The 16,315-nt window shown below is 59.4% G+C and overlaps 1 protein-coding gene across 4 annotated transcripts in view; it reads right to left on the bottom strand.

The window, feature by feature from the left end:
• SORCS2 (sortilin related VPS10 domain containing receptor 2) overlaps positions 1-16,315 on the bottom strand; it is a 463,077-nt gene that overhangs the window by 69,219 nt on the left and 377,543 nt on the right. For all 4 annotated transcript variants that reach the window (XM_047798311.1, XM_047798308.1, XM_047798310.1 and 1 more), the window contains exons 5-7: positions 7,893-7,966; positions 4,387-4,451; positions 1,788-1,906 (exon numbers count right to left, since the gene is read on the bottom strand). In XM_047798311.1, the coding sequence (XP_047654267.1) occupies positions 1,788-1,906; positions 4,387-4,451; positions 7,893-7,966 (258 nt within the window). The remainder of the gene's footprint in view (positions 1-1,787; positions 1,907-4,386; positions 4,452-7,892; positions 7,967-16,315) is intronic.

Raw genomic sequence — 16,315 nt, forward strand, 5'->3', positions numbered from 1 at the left:
GTCAGAGAAAGGCAAATACCATATGTGATATCACTGACACGACGACACAAATGAACCTACCTATAGAACAGAGACAGATTCACAGACAAGGAGAACAGACGTGTGGCTGCCAAGAGGGAGGGGTTAGGAGAAGGATGGCGTGGGAGGCTGGAGTTAGCAGATGAAAGCTACTGCACACGGATAGGCTAAACAACAAGATCCTGCTACAGAGCAGAGAGAATACATTCAACGTCTTATAATAAACCATAATGGAGGAGAATTTTTTTAAAAAAGAACATGTAGGTATATGTATAACGGAATCACTTTGTCGAATAGCAGAAATTAACACAACATTGTACATCAACTCTGTTTCAACTAAAACAAACAGCACAGGATGGCAGTGTGCCCTGGGCTGTGACAGAGGAAGGCGCAGGCCTGGGGGTGCTTGGAGGAGGCACCCAGCAGGCCTGAAGTAGAGGGGAAGTCCGGGAGGGCTTCCTGGAGGAGGTGGCACACGACAGAGCGTTGGAGGAGGAGGTGGAGATGGGATGCTAGCATTCCTCGCCCAGGGAAGAGCACGTGCAAACGCACACAGGGGGTCGGAAGCCATGGGGCTGGGTGGCAGCAGAGCGTGAAGGACAAGGGGTCCAGGCTGGAATGGGGGCTGTTGGTGGCAGGAGCTACTTGCCTGGTCTGCTCTAACAGGGACCATGATGCACCCTGCCAGCTCCAGCCCCCAACCCCAGGCCTGGGTACACCCTGTGGGTGGAGAAGGGCAGCTGGGGAAAGGAAACGGCCCAAGACAGCACAAAGAGGAGGCTGGGGAGCACGGGCGAGCCTTTGGGAGAGAGCACCCAGTCGCTTCCCTCAAGGGGCCGATGCCAGACTAACTGCTGGATCTGTCTCGGGTTCTGGAGGCAGAACTGCGGCCACCGGACGAGAGTGAGGAAACACTTTGTCTCAGTGCTGGAATGAAATTTCCCAAGATTTGGGCTATCAGGAGAGGGGAGGCTGCTCAGGAAGGAGTGAGTCCCTCATCAGGAGAAGTAATCAAGAAGGGGGTATGACCAACTGTTCCCTGGAGTTTCCCTTCTTTTCTTCCTTCCTTTCTCTTTCCTTGTTTCTTTCCATCCTTCCTTCTTTCTTTTGTGGTCTTTTTAGAGCCACAGCACTGGCACATGGACGTTCCCAGGTTAGGGGTCGAATCAGAGCAGTGGCCGCCAGCCTACACCACACCCACAGCAACGCCAGATCCTTAACCCACCGAGCAAGGGCAGGGAGTGAACCTGCGTTCTCATGGATACTAGTCAGGCTCATTACCACTGAGCCAGCAGGGGAACTCCCTCCTTGGAGTTTCTGGATGGACCACGAGGTTTTGGAGGATGGTCCCAGCTGGGAGCTGAGGGCCTGTGTGTACAGGCTTCAGGCCTTGGTCCCTGGGCTGTAGACAGCTGATGCCTGGTGGCCAAGAGCACAGACCAGAGACAGCCCCTATCAATTCAAAGTCACCAGAACCAGATGGAACAAAACAGGTCTGGGCTTTGGAGGCCTCAGGCTGTGCAAGGTTCCTGGCGGGTGGAAGGGGAGGAGGGGCAGGCAGCAGCCCTGCACCCAGGATCTGGCCTCCTGGGGTCGGGGCCGCCTGCAGCCACCGCCACAGGGGCAGGGGGACTGAAGGAAGCAGCGCTTGGAAATAAAAGAGCCGTGTGATTGCCTCCTGCCTGAGTGATTCCACTCCCCCCCACCAGGGGCTTCTACGCCACCTCTCCCCGAGCACCGATTTCCAAGGGCCCCAGAAGCAACCTCACCTTAAAGAAGATGTAATCGTCCTGCACAGTCAGGGAACCGTGGTCAATGGGGCCTGAGAACGGTGCCGTCAGCATCTTTGCGGAGCAGTTGTGGATCTGACAGGTGACGTACCGAAAACCTGCGGGAGATGAGAGCCCCTCGCAAGTGAAATCGCAAACATCCGGACCTTGAGGGGAGAGGGAGGCAGACACAGCGCGGCCTTGGACGTGATTAAAAGCTGACTGTCCGCGGCTCGCTCTGCGTTCCGATGCCCTTCTGCGGGTTTTCTTTGTGGGTTTGAGTGGGAAGGGCGTGTCCTCTGATTACACCTGCTGCTGAGCGAGGGCGGCTCTGTGCCAGGCGCTCTACTGCGAGGAGTGCTTTTCATCTCCAGGACCACCCTTCCCTGGCCCCATCCTCCAGATGCAGAAACTGAGGCTGGACGCCGCCCACCTCAAAGAGCGGTTGTGGATCCCGGGAGGTGGTGTACACAGGAGGCATGTAATTCGCCAGCCGCGCCGCGGCCCGCGCCCTCCTGAGCCACGGCCCTCTCCCTGCGGAATGGCCCGGTCACACTGTGTGTTTACACCGAATTTCCTGTCGTGGGCTTGCCTGGCTGGACGCACCACGCAGGCTGGCCCCGGCTGGACTCCGTGAACCATCTCCTCACCTACTTGTTCATTCATTTGCTCACTCGCCTGCCTCATTCATGCATCATCCCGTCACTCAGCTCACTGCGGCCAGCCTCCCTCGTCCAGCTCCACTGCCAACGAAGGCCACCTGCCCACAGGCCAGCCTCCCTCGTCCAGCTCCACTGCCAACGAAGGCCACCTGCCAGGCGCTGAGTGTTGTGTGGGGGCAGGGAGGATGCTGACCTACAGCTCTCTTGCCAATTTCCATGGTGGAAACCACCCCACGATGGCCATTCCCGCGCTGCCAAGGCGAGTTTCTGAGCACAGAGCTGAGAAGGGAGCTGGATGCTGGCCCTGATGAGCCACTAGCTGCTGCTCTCTGGGGAGAGGCAGAGAGATGGGCAGTGGTGACACCGTGTAACAGGGCAGCTAGCGTCCGTGTGCCCGTGGCACCGGTTGTGGCCACGGGGTCCCACAATGTTTGCTCAGTGTCCTGGCATCTGCTCAGGGCGACTGGCATCTGGCTATGGATTTATTCATGTGGTGGCTCTTCTGGGGACAAGAGGCGAACTAATCAGGCCCCACCCTGTCCCCAAGAACTCCGTGCCCGCGGGAGTGTGCACACTGTGACAGGGCAGCCCGGGTCCTGTGGAGCCCAGAGAAGGGGGCGCAGGTGGCCCAAGAAAGAAGCTCGGGATGGGCGAGTGGGGAGAGGCCTTCCTGCAGGGGTGCTGACAGGTGCAAGGTGACCTGAGGAGTGGACTGTAGCTCAGGCTGGCAGGAGGGTACGCAGGGGTGGAGAGTGGGCTGGGTCCTACAGGTCCTGATGCTGGGCCACCCAGCTGGGCTGGACTGGGTTCTAACGGGACACCTGGGGTGGCTGGAGTTGGGGGAGGGGAGAGCCGGGGGTGTCTCCTGTGGAAAGGACACTGCTCAGTCCTGGGGGGTCTTCACATGTGTCTCACAGCTGCCGGGCTCGGGAAGGTGGGCTGTGCGGAATCACCGCCAGGTGAAAACAACGTCCCCAGCTGATGACAGGGCCTGTCCTTCCTCCTGGCTGGACTCAGGAACTCGCAGGCATCGGCCCTCTGCTGCACTGAGCCCTGCTGGGGTCAGTCCCCGTGTCACCCACAGCAGGCAGCCTGGGACAGTTTTGGATTTGTGTCCAGAGGATGGCATCCCCAGCAGGGTCAGCCCTAGGCCTGCCCCACAGGGGACTCAGCCAGTGTTTGCTGAATGCCGACACAATCTATAGATCCTCTCAGCTCTGAGGTTCTAGAACCTTCCATGGCTCTGCCACCAATGCTCCTCCCTCAGGAGCACAGAGGACCTTTCTCATAGCGTTTGAGGCCCCTGGGCACCTCTGCTGTGAAGCCCCTGCCCCACTGGAGAGGGCAGCCATCAAAGGCCCCCGCCCCACCCTGCACTCAGCAAGCGCGGGGTGTGGGGGCTGAGAGATGGGGAAACTCAGGCTCAGGGGCCAGAACAAATCACCCTCTTAATAGACTTTGCACTGGAGCGGAGCTCCTTGACTTCAGTTTATCCCCGGCTGGAAAATAAGCACATTTAAAATGATGCCACAGGGAGTTCCTGTTGTGGCTCAGTGGTTAACAAATCCAACTAGGAACGATGAGGCTGCGGGTTCGATCCCTGGCCTTGCTCGGTGGGCTAAGGATCTGCGTTGCCACGAGCTCTGGTGTAGGTCACAGACGCGGCTCGGATCCCGCATTGCTATGGCTCGGATCCCGTGTTGCTGTGGATCTGGCGTCCCGCTACAGCTCTGATTCGACCCCTAGCGACCCCTAGCCTGGGAACATCCATATGCCCTGGGAGCGGCCCAAGAAATGGCAAAAAAGACAATAAAACAAAATAAAATAAAATGATGCCACATCGTAACACGGCGAGGTTGCCTGCACAGGGCCAGCCGCCAAGGACAAGGGCAGCAGAGCCTGGCTGCGGGGTGAGCTCCCCCACGCTCCCGGCTTACCTCCTCCCGAGTCCTGGGCCTCCACGTGGACCAAGTCAGGGTCGGCGTCCACCCCAGACACAGCCCTGGAAAAGAACGGCTGACGTTGGCGGCGGGAACAAGCCCTTCTCACGGGGCCTGCGTGGTCCCCGAGCCCCAGGCAGCCACGCGGGGCCCCTGGCTCTGTGGGTCAGAAGACGTCCTCGGCCAGAGCCCACCTGCTCCCGGAGGCCTCGCAGGGCCTGGAGTCTGCCGGGCATCTGTGCCTCTATCCACAGCAGTTTCGAGAAGACGTCACGTCCACCCGAAGGGAACCTAGGGTGACGTCACCTCCCTGCCGTGTGCCGTCCGTGGACTCTGAAACCTTCTTTCCACTCTTCCTAAGCGGGATACCTGGCACTCGCAGGTGTACTGAGCTGACTCCATCTGTTAGAATCCACCTGCCAGCCAACATGACTCTTAAAAATCCACCAAGCCGACCCTCAGGGGACACTGAGCTGATGAGGCACATTCACTTTGCCAAAGAGCGAACTGAGAGTCTGATGCAGAGGCCACTTCCCACGGACACTCAGTGCCCAGGACAGGCATCCCCACAGCCCCTCAGGCCAATGGGATGCCCCGCAGAGCACGCAGCCCCCATCACCCCCAGCCCCCAGCCCGGAGCCGGCCCCCCTCGGTCCTCAACCCGCCTCCAGGGGGACAGGGGACAGCCACAGTGGGTCTGAGCCGCAGACGCTCTTGGGGTGGGGTGGGCGGGGAGCCCTGCAGAGGGATGCTTCCCGCGTGGAGGCCAGCGCCTCGCTCTGAGCTAGGACGTCTCCACGGAAGGGGAGCTGCGGGTTTCAGGTTTGTGACTGGACCGGCTGTCCGCTCCTGGGGAGGGGTCCCCTGTCTGACATTTCCCTCTCTGCTGAGCAAAGACAGACATGGTTCCCTTCCCGGGACCGCTGACGGGTCCTCAGCTGGGCAGGGGCAGTTTCCGTTTGACCGCCCACCATCTGTAACAGGGTGAGGACACCGCCCCAGCTTACTCGCTGGCTCCCCTCCCTCTCCCACTCACTCATTCCTTCTCTCACCCACCCACTCACTCCTTCACTCATTCATTCCTCACTCAGTCATTCCCTCCCTCCCTCCCTCGTCCATTCCCGCTCATTCACTGACTCATTCATCACTCACTCACTCACTCATTCATTCCCACCCTCATCCACTCCCTCTCATCCATTCGCTGACTCACTCATTCCCTCGCTCACGCGCTCAGGGGCTGCTGCACAGATTTAATAAGATGATGCATTTGATCCGAGTCTGGGTCCACAGAACGCTCAGGATCCACCACGTGGCGGCAGCTGGGCAGCTGTTATGATTTTGTTCTGGTGCCGTTGAGAGACTAACAGGGAGGCGAGGAACCAGGGCCCATCATGGGCCCAGAACACAGCAGGTCTCCCCGCCCAGGGCTGCCCTTGGGTGGCCCCGCAAGGCCACCCTAACAAGCTCATGTGTTGTTTAAGCATCTCACAACATTAAGGGTCCGAGCCTCAGAAAGAACACAGGGCTTTGGCAATTCCCCCGCCAGCGCACGATAGGGAGCACCTTGGAAGCGCCGCCGGAACGGCGTTATCCACGGCTTGCAAGAGGGGCCCAGCCTGTGCTGTCACCATGCTCCAGGGAGACCCCAGGTCCCGGGCAGACAAGTCTCTGGCGTGATTACCCCTCGTGCAGAACAACCCAGAACGCTTTGGGGCACTTGGGGGGAATAATTTGATTTACCTGAGATAACCTGTTTCAATGAGCGCCAACTTACCTTTCATCTTCGGCAGCCGTGTCTCTCTATAGCCTGAGAGGTCTCCCCAGAGCCCCACTCAGCCAGGACTGGGTACACCGCAGAGCCCCCCAGCCTGCCAATTCCCCAGGCTGCCCAGCTTGGAAGTCCCACCTGCTGCCCACCCCCCCACCTTTGCGCGTCCTCAGGGTCAGCAGCTGACACCAATGACAAGGCCTGGGATGGATGCCATGCTCAGGTCTCCCAGGAAGGACCCGGGCCCTCCAGGAGGCTGGGCAGCTCCGTGGGGAGAGCCTGGCTTCTGCCCACGGCTGAAGGTGTGCGCCCAGGTCGCTGTTCCGGAGCAGAGACGCAGGCATCCCTGCAGCCTGCGGCCCTAGGTCAGCAGACTCGGTCCTGGCCCTTTGGGACTGGCACACGCACCCTGCGGTAGGTGGGACAACTGGGAGCGGGGCCCGCTGCCCAGCACGGGGAACTCTGCCCAGTCCTCCTGACGGCCTACGCGGGAGAAGCACCTGAAAGGGGCGGATGTGTGTGTGTGTGTAACTGCATCGCGCTGCGGTACAGCAGGAAGGGTCCTCAGGCTGCAAACCAGCCACACTTCCCTGAAGCTTTAAACTATGAAAACGGAAGATAGAGAAGGAGCCGGGGGCGGGGGTGGGGGGTTGTTCTTTCCGCGGTGTGTGTCCCCGGGGGAGGCAGGTCCACGGCCTGGAGGGGCGGCCCGGGCGGTAGATCGCGGCCCAAATGAGACGAGAAAGGGAAAGGATGTGTGTGTGCACGTGTGTGTGTGTGTGTGTATGTGCGCACACTCAGGAAAAGGCCCTCTGGTAGAAAGAGCGCCTGTGTCGCCGTGCGAATCTCCAAGGGCAGTTTAAAGAGAGGGACGCTGGCCGGGCTCTGAGCCGCGCGGCCCGCCCTCGGCCGAGTCTCCTCCTCCGCGTGCGCCTCGTTCCCTCGCTCACCCAACAAGCACGTCCCGAGCCCCAGAGTGTCCTCACTGTGCAGAGACCAGGGCCCTCGGTGAACGGATTGTGGTGGGAACACAAATGAGGAGGAAGCCCCACACCGGACGGGGCAGGAGAGGGGCCAAGACGCGGGAGCCATGGGGTGGGGGCTGCACCGCCAGACGGTTCGTCAGGGGCTGAGCCAGGACCAGGATGGGAGGGGAGGAGGTGAGTGCAGAGGGGAGGGGGTCACTATGCAGGGTAGGGGGGTCAGTGGGGAGGGACGTCAGTGCAGGGGGAGGGGGTCACTGCACAGGGGAGGGGGGTCATTGCAGAAGGGAGGGGGTCACTGCAGAGGGGAGGGGGTCACTGCGGAGGGGAGGGGGGGTCACTGCACAGGGGAGGGGGGTCAGTGGGGAGGGGAGGGGGCTTAGAGTGCAGAGCGGAGGGGGATCAGTGCAGAGAGGAGGGGGTCAGTGGGGAGGGGCGGTGGGCTTCCCCCGTGATGGATGCTGTGCCAGCTTTCGTGTTTTGGCATTTCTCCCTACTGCGCAGGACACAGGCTCGGAGAGAGCGATCCATGGGTCTTAAGCGGCACAGCTGGTTCATGGGCGCACACGTAGCCTGAGGGACACCGAGCCCCAACTCTCAACTGTTTCCTGCGCGGCCCCAGCAGAGCGGAGAGGACCCCCTGCGCCCCCCACCCCCACATGAGGAGGGCAGGGCTGGGCAGGGAGGAGGAGGTGGGGAGCCCCGAGTTGGGGCCCAGGCGCTGATGCGGCCTCGCTGGGGTCCCCGCTCACCAGAACACGTGGTCCTTGGTCACTCGCTCCTGCAGAAGCGTCCACTTCTTCCCCAGGTCAGCAGACACGTAGAGCTTTAGGGCAGAAAGAGGAGAGGAAAGGGGGTTCCGATGTGAGGAAGGAGCCTCTTCAGAGAGCTTCCGCGGCTCCAGGGGAGGCAGGTCCTGTCCTGTCTGGTAAGGACCTGCTGGGGGCAGGTCCTGGGCTCCAGGTGGGGACAGGCCGGCCTCCCGGGGCGGAAGGTCAGGCGCAGGGGCTCCATAAAGAGCCGTGCTCTACCCCAGGCCAGCTGGTAGGAGCGCAGAGCCCCAGGCAGCGAGGTCCCCAGAGGAGGTGTGTCCAAGAGCAGGCTCTCTGCAGGGACCCGAATGTCCCCAGGAGGGGCGGCGGGAGGGCACTCGGGAGGAGGAGCAGGAGCTGCAGGAAGCAGCAGAGCCTCCTCTGCAGGCTGGCTGGGGTCTAGGCTTGGGATTTAACGCTCTTCGGTCACGGACTTGAAGGACCCAGTAATTTTACCTCTGAACTGGAGTTTTGTGAGTGAGGCGGGATGGAACACTGAGCTGGTGTGGGGTTCAAAGCCCGGCTCCCGCAGCCCTACTTCCTGCCACCTCCCAGGACAGGCCTTTGGCTGCCCACCCATCACCCTAGGGTGGGGCTCGGGCTGCCAAGTTCAGGGTTGGGTGTCTGCACGCTGACTCCTGAGCTCCGGGGGCCTGGAGGTCTGCACCTGTCCTGCCTGTGTCCCTGTACACAGGGAACGTGAAGCTAACAGCTCACGTTAGCTGACCGATGGAGAGGGGCTGCAGAAGAAAGTTAAAAGGGTATGTCCTGATTTTTAAATGTTTCCATTTGGTACTGAGCCCCACAAAGTATGTGGCCAGCCCTACCCGAGACCACCAGGCTGCTGAGCAGGACGAGGCGCTCAGAAGGCTGAGGCCATTCCAGGGGGGTGGGAGCTCCCCAGTGCAGGTCCCAGAGCAGGAGGGGTGTGGGGGTGCTCAGCAAACAGCAGTTCTGGCCCCACAAGCTGGCTTTGGGTGGCATGAGGGTGAGTGTCAGAGCTGGAGGCTGAGGAAGGGGCAGAGCTGTGACTACCTCGGGGGTGCGGGGGGGTGGAGCCCATGTAGAGTTTTAGGCAGGAAGTGCAGCTCACTCACGGGTGACCCTCTGCTCTGTTTGGGAGGCCAGTGGTCCCTACCCTGCTGAGGGGGTCTGGCCTCCTCCTCTGGCTCAGAGTGGCTGCACCATCCCCCAACGGCAGCACAGAAGCCCAGGACCCTGTATCCCAAGGGTGAGCCCAGCACACCTACGCTCAGATCCTGCCTTCCCCATCTGTGGTCACCAAGGTTAAGGCTTGGATTTCCTGCTATAAAATGGGGTGACATCCTCCTCCAGAAGTTCCCCAGTGGGGGGGGGGTCAAGGGGGTCCCGTGTGCCACCTATCAGGGGCACAGCCCGCGCCTCCCTTTCTCACCCTGGGAAACAGGCGCGGTTTCTGCCCTTTTGCTTCTCATTCTCATTTGGTTTTGCTCCTGTTCATTTGCCTCCAGCACCTGTTGCTCCTGACCGCCAGGTGACTCAGAGACACCCGCCCAGCTCTATAACTTCTGTCCCAATTATCTTCATTTTTTTTTTTTGGTCCATTCCCACGGCACGTGGAAGTTCCTGGGCCAGGGATTGAACCTGTGCCACAGAAGTGACAACAAGTGACAACATCGCTTGTTTTTTTGCATGGTTTCTTTGGCTCGCCTCCCCTCTCAGCGGGTGGGTCTACGAGACACTAAAGTATCCATACCACTCCTGGGGGGGTGGGCCACAGGGGTTTCAGGGACCCTTTGCACCCACAAAGCATCACACACACTGAATCTTGCATCACACAATGGAATGCAGAGATCAACGAGTTTGCTGCCTACAGGCCCGGCCCGGGGGCGGGACAAGCCCCTCTCACTCCTGGGCGTGGGAACCGGACAGAGGCGGGAAAGCCGTGGCTGCAGGGAAGGAGAGGCGGAGACCCGGCTCCACTGGGTGCTGTGTCGCCCTGTCACCATGATGTCCCCTGGTGTGAGGCCCAGAGGTCATGGGTCCAGAAGGCCTGGGTCTAGCAGACTGTGCTGTGCACAGCAGCGCTTCCGGGCACAGACGCCAAAGCTGTTCTAAGCCTCAGATTCCCCACTCTCCTTTCTGGCCGCACCCATGGCATTCAGAAGTTCTTGGGCCAGGGATTGAACCTGAGCCACAGCAGTGACAACGTCAAGTCCTTAACCCACGGAGTCACCAGGGAACTCCTCAGACTCTCCATTTTCAGAGTGAGGCCACAGATCACTTGCTTGCTGGAATGTTGTGGGATTGTCCCCTCGGCCAAGCAGCTGCACTAGTTAAGCGCTCACTGGATGCGTCAGTGTCTTCCCAGGATTGATATCAATGACAGTGGAGACGCTTGCGGAGGGCTGCCTGTCCCCGTGACATCCATACAAGACCCCACTTTATCCGCCTGTTTCATAGACGGAGAACGCGGTTCAGACCAATTGTGCACCTTGCCCGGGTTGTGCAGGTGCGAGGCTGGATCTGAATTCTCTGTGGTTTGAATGGCCCTTCCTTTAGTCCTCTGAGCTCGAGACTAGAATGAATCTGTTAAACAGAGCACTTTCCATCCCCAGCCCTTGAAAGGAAGGCAAAGCCAGCCCCTCGGCCTCGGGTGGAGCAGACTCAGTTTCCCCACCCGTGAAAGGGGAATGACAATCTCAGCCATAGCTGCCAGGACGGCAGCCGCATCCGCTGCCTCCAGAGCCCGCGTGGAGCATATTATATTTCTGGCTTTCTGTGTCGACTCCAGTGCGCCCGCCTCCGGGGCCCTGTGCCATGCAGAGCATGTGACTTCACCAATGTGACTGCTGCTGGTATCAAAGAAGGGTTTGTGGAAGCTCAGAAGGAAACGGGCTCGGCAAGCACCGAACCTGTGCTGCCCTGTCCCTCGTGCTCAGCATCCTTCTGCAAGCCCACCCAGGCCTGCCCACCGCCCGTCACCACCAGCTCCCAAGGCCAGCAACTCCCCTTGGTCCCTGTCCTCGCCTCCCCACTGCCACATCCAAGGGTCACCAGGCTTCTGCGATTCACCCTCCATCTGACGCACAGCTGCCTCCCGCCCACCCTCCTCCCTGGTCACAGCCCTGTAAGCCCCTGCGTCTCTGCAGCCCCCTGACTCGGCCCAGCCCTAGCTCCACGGGACGTCCTGCAACACACACCTGGGCAGGTCACTGCCCTCTCCCAAGGGGTGCATGGCCTCAGGACAAAGCCTATCCTTAGATGGTGACCCGGGCCCCCCTGGGGCTGCCCAGGCCTCCCTCCTGCGGCCGTCCTGCTCCACCCACCCCCAGCCCACATGCTCTGCACTCTGGTCACTGGGGCTCTGGGCTCATTCACAGATATGGTGCTAATGTGTCTCTACGGGGTCCTCTGAGCACCTGCGCCTGCCTTTCCTCGGGCTGGAAGGCTCTTCCTTGTCCTCAGTCAATTTAAGACTCAGTCTACAGTCACTCTGGGTCAGGCCGTTGCTGAGGCCACTTGCTCAGAGGCCCTGGTGCTGCAGAGTGAGGCTTAGAACCTAGGCCCTGAGGTCAAGAGCTGGGCTCAGGGCCAGGAGGCCGGAAAGAACCAGCCTGCCATGCTTCCCTCCGCTGGACGTGCGGCACCTGGGCCCCTCCCACTCCCTTGTGCCCCCGCCCACCTCTACCTGTTTGTACCTGGTTTCTAGGGACTGGTTCAAGCCCTGCATTCCAGATTCTTCTACCAAGGGGATCGAGCCCCTGGGCCGCCCCCTCACCCCCAGCTCCCTCCTCTCCAGGAGCCCTTGTGCTGGCTCAGCCGGCCTGGGTGTAATGTTTCTTTACTGCCTCACGCCTCATCTAGAGAGGATGCCGGGGGCAGGGGGTTTGGTCTGGTGTGCTCACATGTACCCCAGCTCCAGTGCGGGCACACAGTAGGCCCTCTGAACTACTCCCTGGAGGAATGAACGAAGCTTCTCCTGGTCCAAGGTCCCGGGTCCCCAGCGGCTGTGTCGGACTCGCTCTACCAAGCTCCTGACCTGATTCTCTTCCCGACGAGGGGCCCAGGTCCCACGTCGTCCTGATGGCCTCGAGTCCTTTAGCCTCTGGCCTCCGCCCGCCTCCATCTCCTCTCCCCTCCCCCTCCTCTCGTCTCAGTACCCGCTCCTCCCGCCCTCCCTCATCCAGGAGGTGCCCACCCCTCACTTCCTCCAGCACCCCTTCCCCACCCCACCCCACCCCGGCCACCCACCTGGTCCCCTGCTGGATCCCGTGGACCCAGGCGGGGCCGTCTTAGGGGATTACAAGATACCGCAGTGATGCCGAAAGTCCTAAAAGCCCTAGAGAGCTCCTCTGGAGCAGTGAGGCTCATAGAACAATCGTACTCGGGAGCCCAGACGGACCCCCACGGGGACCTCGGCACGCAGGCTCCCCGCAGGCAGGGCTGCAGGTCGAGGCGGAGCCCAGAGGTGAGCATAACACACCGCCCTGGCCTCATGATCCGTCAGCCCTGCTCCCGCCCACATTGTCCCTGGGTGTCCCAGCCTTCTTCCCTGCTTGCAGACAGAGGCCCTGGAAACTACAGACCCCCACCTGCCCAGGCGGAAAATGTCAGGAGCAGCCCCCCCACCCCTCCCAGGAGCGAGGCTGAGAGCCTGTGTCTCTGTCACTCGATGCCAGGGCCCCGCCCTGGCGGCTCCTCCAGGGCTCCCCAAACCCTGCCCACTGAGAACCAGTGCCTCTTCCCCAGCTTCCCCAAGCCCAGGCTCCAGCTGGATTCAACTCTTTTCCGGACGCACCTTTTCCTCTCTCGCCTCTAGGCCTCTGCACATGCTGTTCCCTCTGCCTGGCACAGGCTCCTCCTGCCTCTCGCCACCTGGGCATCTCTTGTCTCTCGGGGAGGCCTCCCTTTACCCCAATGGGAGGGCACAGCTCACCTCCTCAGGCAACCAGTCTGCAGCCATCAGTGTCAGCAGCCAGGTCACAAAGCCTCTGGATTAACGGAGGACACGACTGCTGACACACGTGCGTTTATGACACCTGCCCCAGAACGTTCTGAAGCCTTTCCAATTTGCTCTCATAAGGCGATTTTATAATGCAAATCAATTGCTGCAGAAATAGAACATTTCTGCTTAATAAAAGACAAACACTGGCAAACAAACAAGAATAAACACACCAGGGACGTCTTAGTTACCGAAGCTAAAACCACACAGTGACGCCCTGGGGAAGGTGGCTTCCTCTACACAGTAGGTTAAAGGATCTGAATTGCCCCAGGTGTGGTGCAGGTGCGGCCAAAAAATGAAATGAGATGAGATGAGATGAAATGAAATGAAATGAATGAATGAAATGAGTGGAGCAGCACTCACTCGCCTCTCTGACATAAAGGTAAAATGACCGGACGTCAGAACGGGGGAGAAAGGAAGGAAGAGGAGGAGGATGTGGTCAGAAGGAAGGGCTCGCACAGTTATTAGAGACACAGCCGTGGCACGTGGCTTTGATGGCAGGTGGGTGTGATGGCTGGAGCTCCACAGCCTTTCCTCCCTTGCTGTAGGAGGCCTGGTCGGGCTGCAGAGGCTGGAAAGCTGAGATCTACCACTGCTCAGACTCCCTTGCAGCGACACCTCTGGGTCAGGATGATGTGCTTGTGTAAGGCTTGGGAGGTGTAAGTGCCATGGAGCCGATTTCCTGCTGCCTTGGGCATTTCTGCAGGGCAGCAAGGCCATAGGATGTGCCTGGCATCCGTCCTCCAGCTCTGGAGGGTGGAGGGGCAGCGGTGGTGGAGGCAGCAGCTGGACCCTGCCTCTCAGTGTCCAATCGCTGGCTTTGTGGTCGTACCCAGGCAGCATGGGCTGCAGCAGTGGTCATTTCAGATGCCTGGACCCCTGGCCTCAGTGGCATGTTTTGTTTTGTTTTGTTTGTCTTTTTGCCTTTTCTAGGGCCACTCCCATGGCATATGGAGGTTCCCAGGCTAGGGGTCGAATCGGAGCTAGAGCCACCAGCCTACACCAGAGCCACAGCAACGCGGGATCTGAGCCACGTTGCGACCTACACCACAGCTCACGGCAACTTTAACCCACTGAGCAAGGCCAGGGATCGAACCTGCAACCTCATGGTTCCTAGTCAGATTCGTTAACCACTGCGAGTGGCATGTTCTTGACCTTGGGAACCCCAGGGGGAGCTCCCAATCCCCCGCCTTCTCCTGCTGGGCCAGCTTCCCAGACACTTGGGTGTCTGGCCTGAAGCCCCCCACCCCCACCTACCCAGTTTAGAGAGCACCAATCACCCAGATAAATCCTTTTCCTGCCTAAAATATCGAGTGGGGTCTTGTTCCCGCCCAGAGCCCTGCCAGGCACAATGGTCAGAGCAAAAAGGACCCTCTCTGCGTATAAGAATCTCACTGCTCACAAAACTGTTCTCTACTTAAGAGAAGCCCAGTTTCTTTCCAATTCTGAAGTCTGAGCTCAGAGTGAAAAGGCCGGCGCGTTGCATCTCGCGGGCCCGCGGGGCCGCCCAGCCGCCCACTGGTCCTCACAGCCCCCTCACTCACCCCTTCTAATGAGAGCGCCCCCCACCTGCCACCCTCTGGACAGCAGCTGCCCTCCTCTTCAGCCTGGATAAGTGCCAGCACAGCCTCCTCTGGGCTGGAGGACTGTGGGGGTTCATTTGTCTTTTTCTCCTACGTGGTTCCCTTTGGTTGTTCTGAAGTTGTATGAAAAGTAAACTTTTCAGAGTTCCCTGCTGTGGCTCAGGGGTAACGAACCCAACTAGTACCCATGAAGATGCAGGTTCAACCCCTGGCCACGCTCACCTGGCCGTGAGCTGTGGTGTCAGTCGGAGACTCGGCTTCGATCTGGCGTGGCTGTGGTGTAGGCCAGCAGTTGCCACTCTGATTCGATCCCTAGCCTGGGAACTTCCATATGCCATGGGTGTGGCCCTAAAAAGACAAAAAAAAAAAAAAGTAAATTTCTGGAGTTCTCCGTGGTGGCTCAGCGGTAACGAACCCAACTAGTATCCATGAGGATGTGGGTTCGATCCCTGGCCCTGCTCCAGCTCAGTGAGCTAAGGATCTGGCGTTGCTGTGGCTGTGGCATAGGTCTGCAGCTACAGCTCCGATTCAACCCCTAGCCTGGGAGTTTCCATATGCTTTGGGTTCAGCCCTAAAAAGCAGGGGAAAAAAAGTCCTCGTGTGGTTCCCTCTGCCCTCCATCATGAGAATAGCATGTCCCCATGTCCCCAAGTAACCACCGGCTCCAGAATAAGCAACCTGAGCTGTGCCAGGAGCCACGTCTGGCCAGTCCCAGCCGAGCCCAACAGAACCCCCACTGCCTCCCAGACACAGGAAGTGCTGCTGTGAGCCACGGGGGCGGGGGGGGGGGGCTGCGTGTTACTCAGCATTACAGTGGCAGGTGCCTGCTCAACACACCAGGTCTGTTGGAATCAAAATCAGCGTGGTCTGAGCACGCCACCCTGCTTCTTGGGATTTAACGAGCTGGGAAACCCACAAAGCCTAAAACCCCTCCAGCCCTGCTGGCATTGTTATGAATGTCCTCAGATTCCTCACTCCTTTTACAACCACGACTAAGCCTTTCTTCTTTCCTGATAGTCGCAAGAAAGAACCACAGAAAGTAACTGAGATTTCAGCTCCATTAATTTTTCAGGGCACCATAAATTAGAGAGCAATTGCCATGCAGTCGACTTCTGCGGGAAAGTAAGCCTCCGTGACTGTGCTCTGGTCTAATTACATGGAAGGGAAAGCAGCGCTATTAATACCCAGAAGCACACGCTGTCCAGAGGAAGGCACCCGAGCAGACACAGCCCGGGAGGCCGGGGGATGTCAGGGACACCCGTCAGTCCTCGAGGACCAGACCTTGGCACGAGACGTGATTTGGTCAGTGGTGTGAGTGGATGTGATGTACTCTGGGTCAAAGCAGACACACTGAGTGAGGACCTGCAAGGAGGTCAGGTCCCGTAGAGAGCCACGCCTCAGGCCAGCCAGGAATCCACATTTGGAGGTCCCTGACCTGGGTGATCCATACTGGTAGAAATTCATTCATTCATTCATCCATCAAACTCCCATCCATCCATGTCTACCATCCATCTACCCACCATCCATCCATCATCCATCCACCCATCATTCATCCATCCACCTACCATCCATCCATCCATCACCATCCATCATCCACCCATCCACCATCCACCATCCATCCATCCATCCATCACCCATCCATCCATCCATCCACCATCCATCATCCACCCATCCACCATCCATCATCCATCCATCACCCATCCATCCATCCATCCACCATCCATCATCCATCCATCCATCCATCCATCCATCATCCATCCATCCATCCATCACCCATCCATCCATCCATCCACCAT

This window comes from Phacochoerus africanus, chromosome 10 (genome assembly GCF_016906955.1).
Source record: "Phacochoerus africanus isolate WHEZ1 chromosome 10, ROS_Pafr_v1, whole genome shotgun sequence".
In the NCBI taxonomy this organism is placed as follows: domain Eukaryota; kingdom Metazoa; phylum Chordata; class Mammalia; order Artiodactyla; family Suidae; genus Phacochoerus; species Phacochoerus africanus.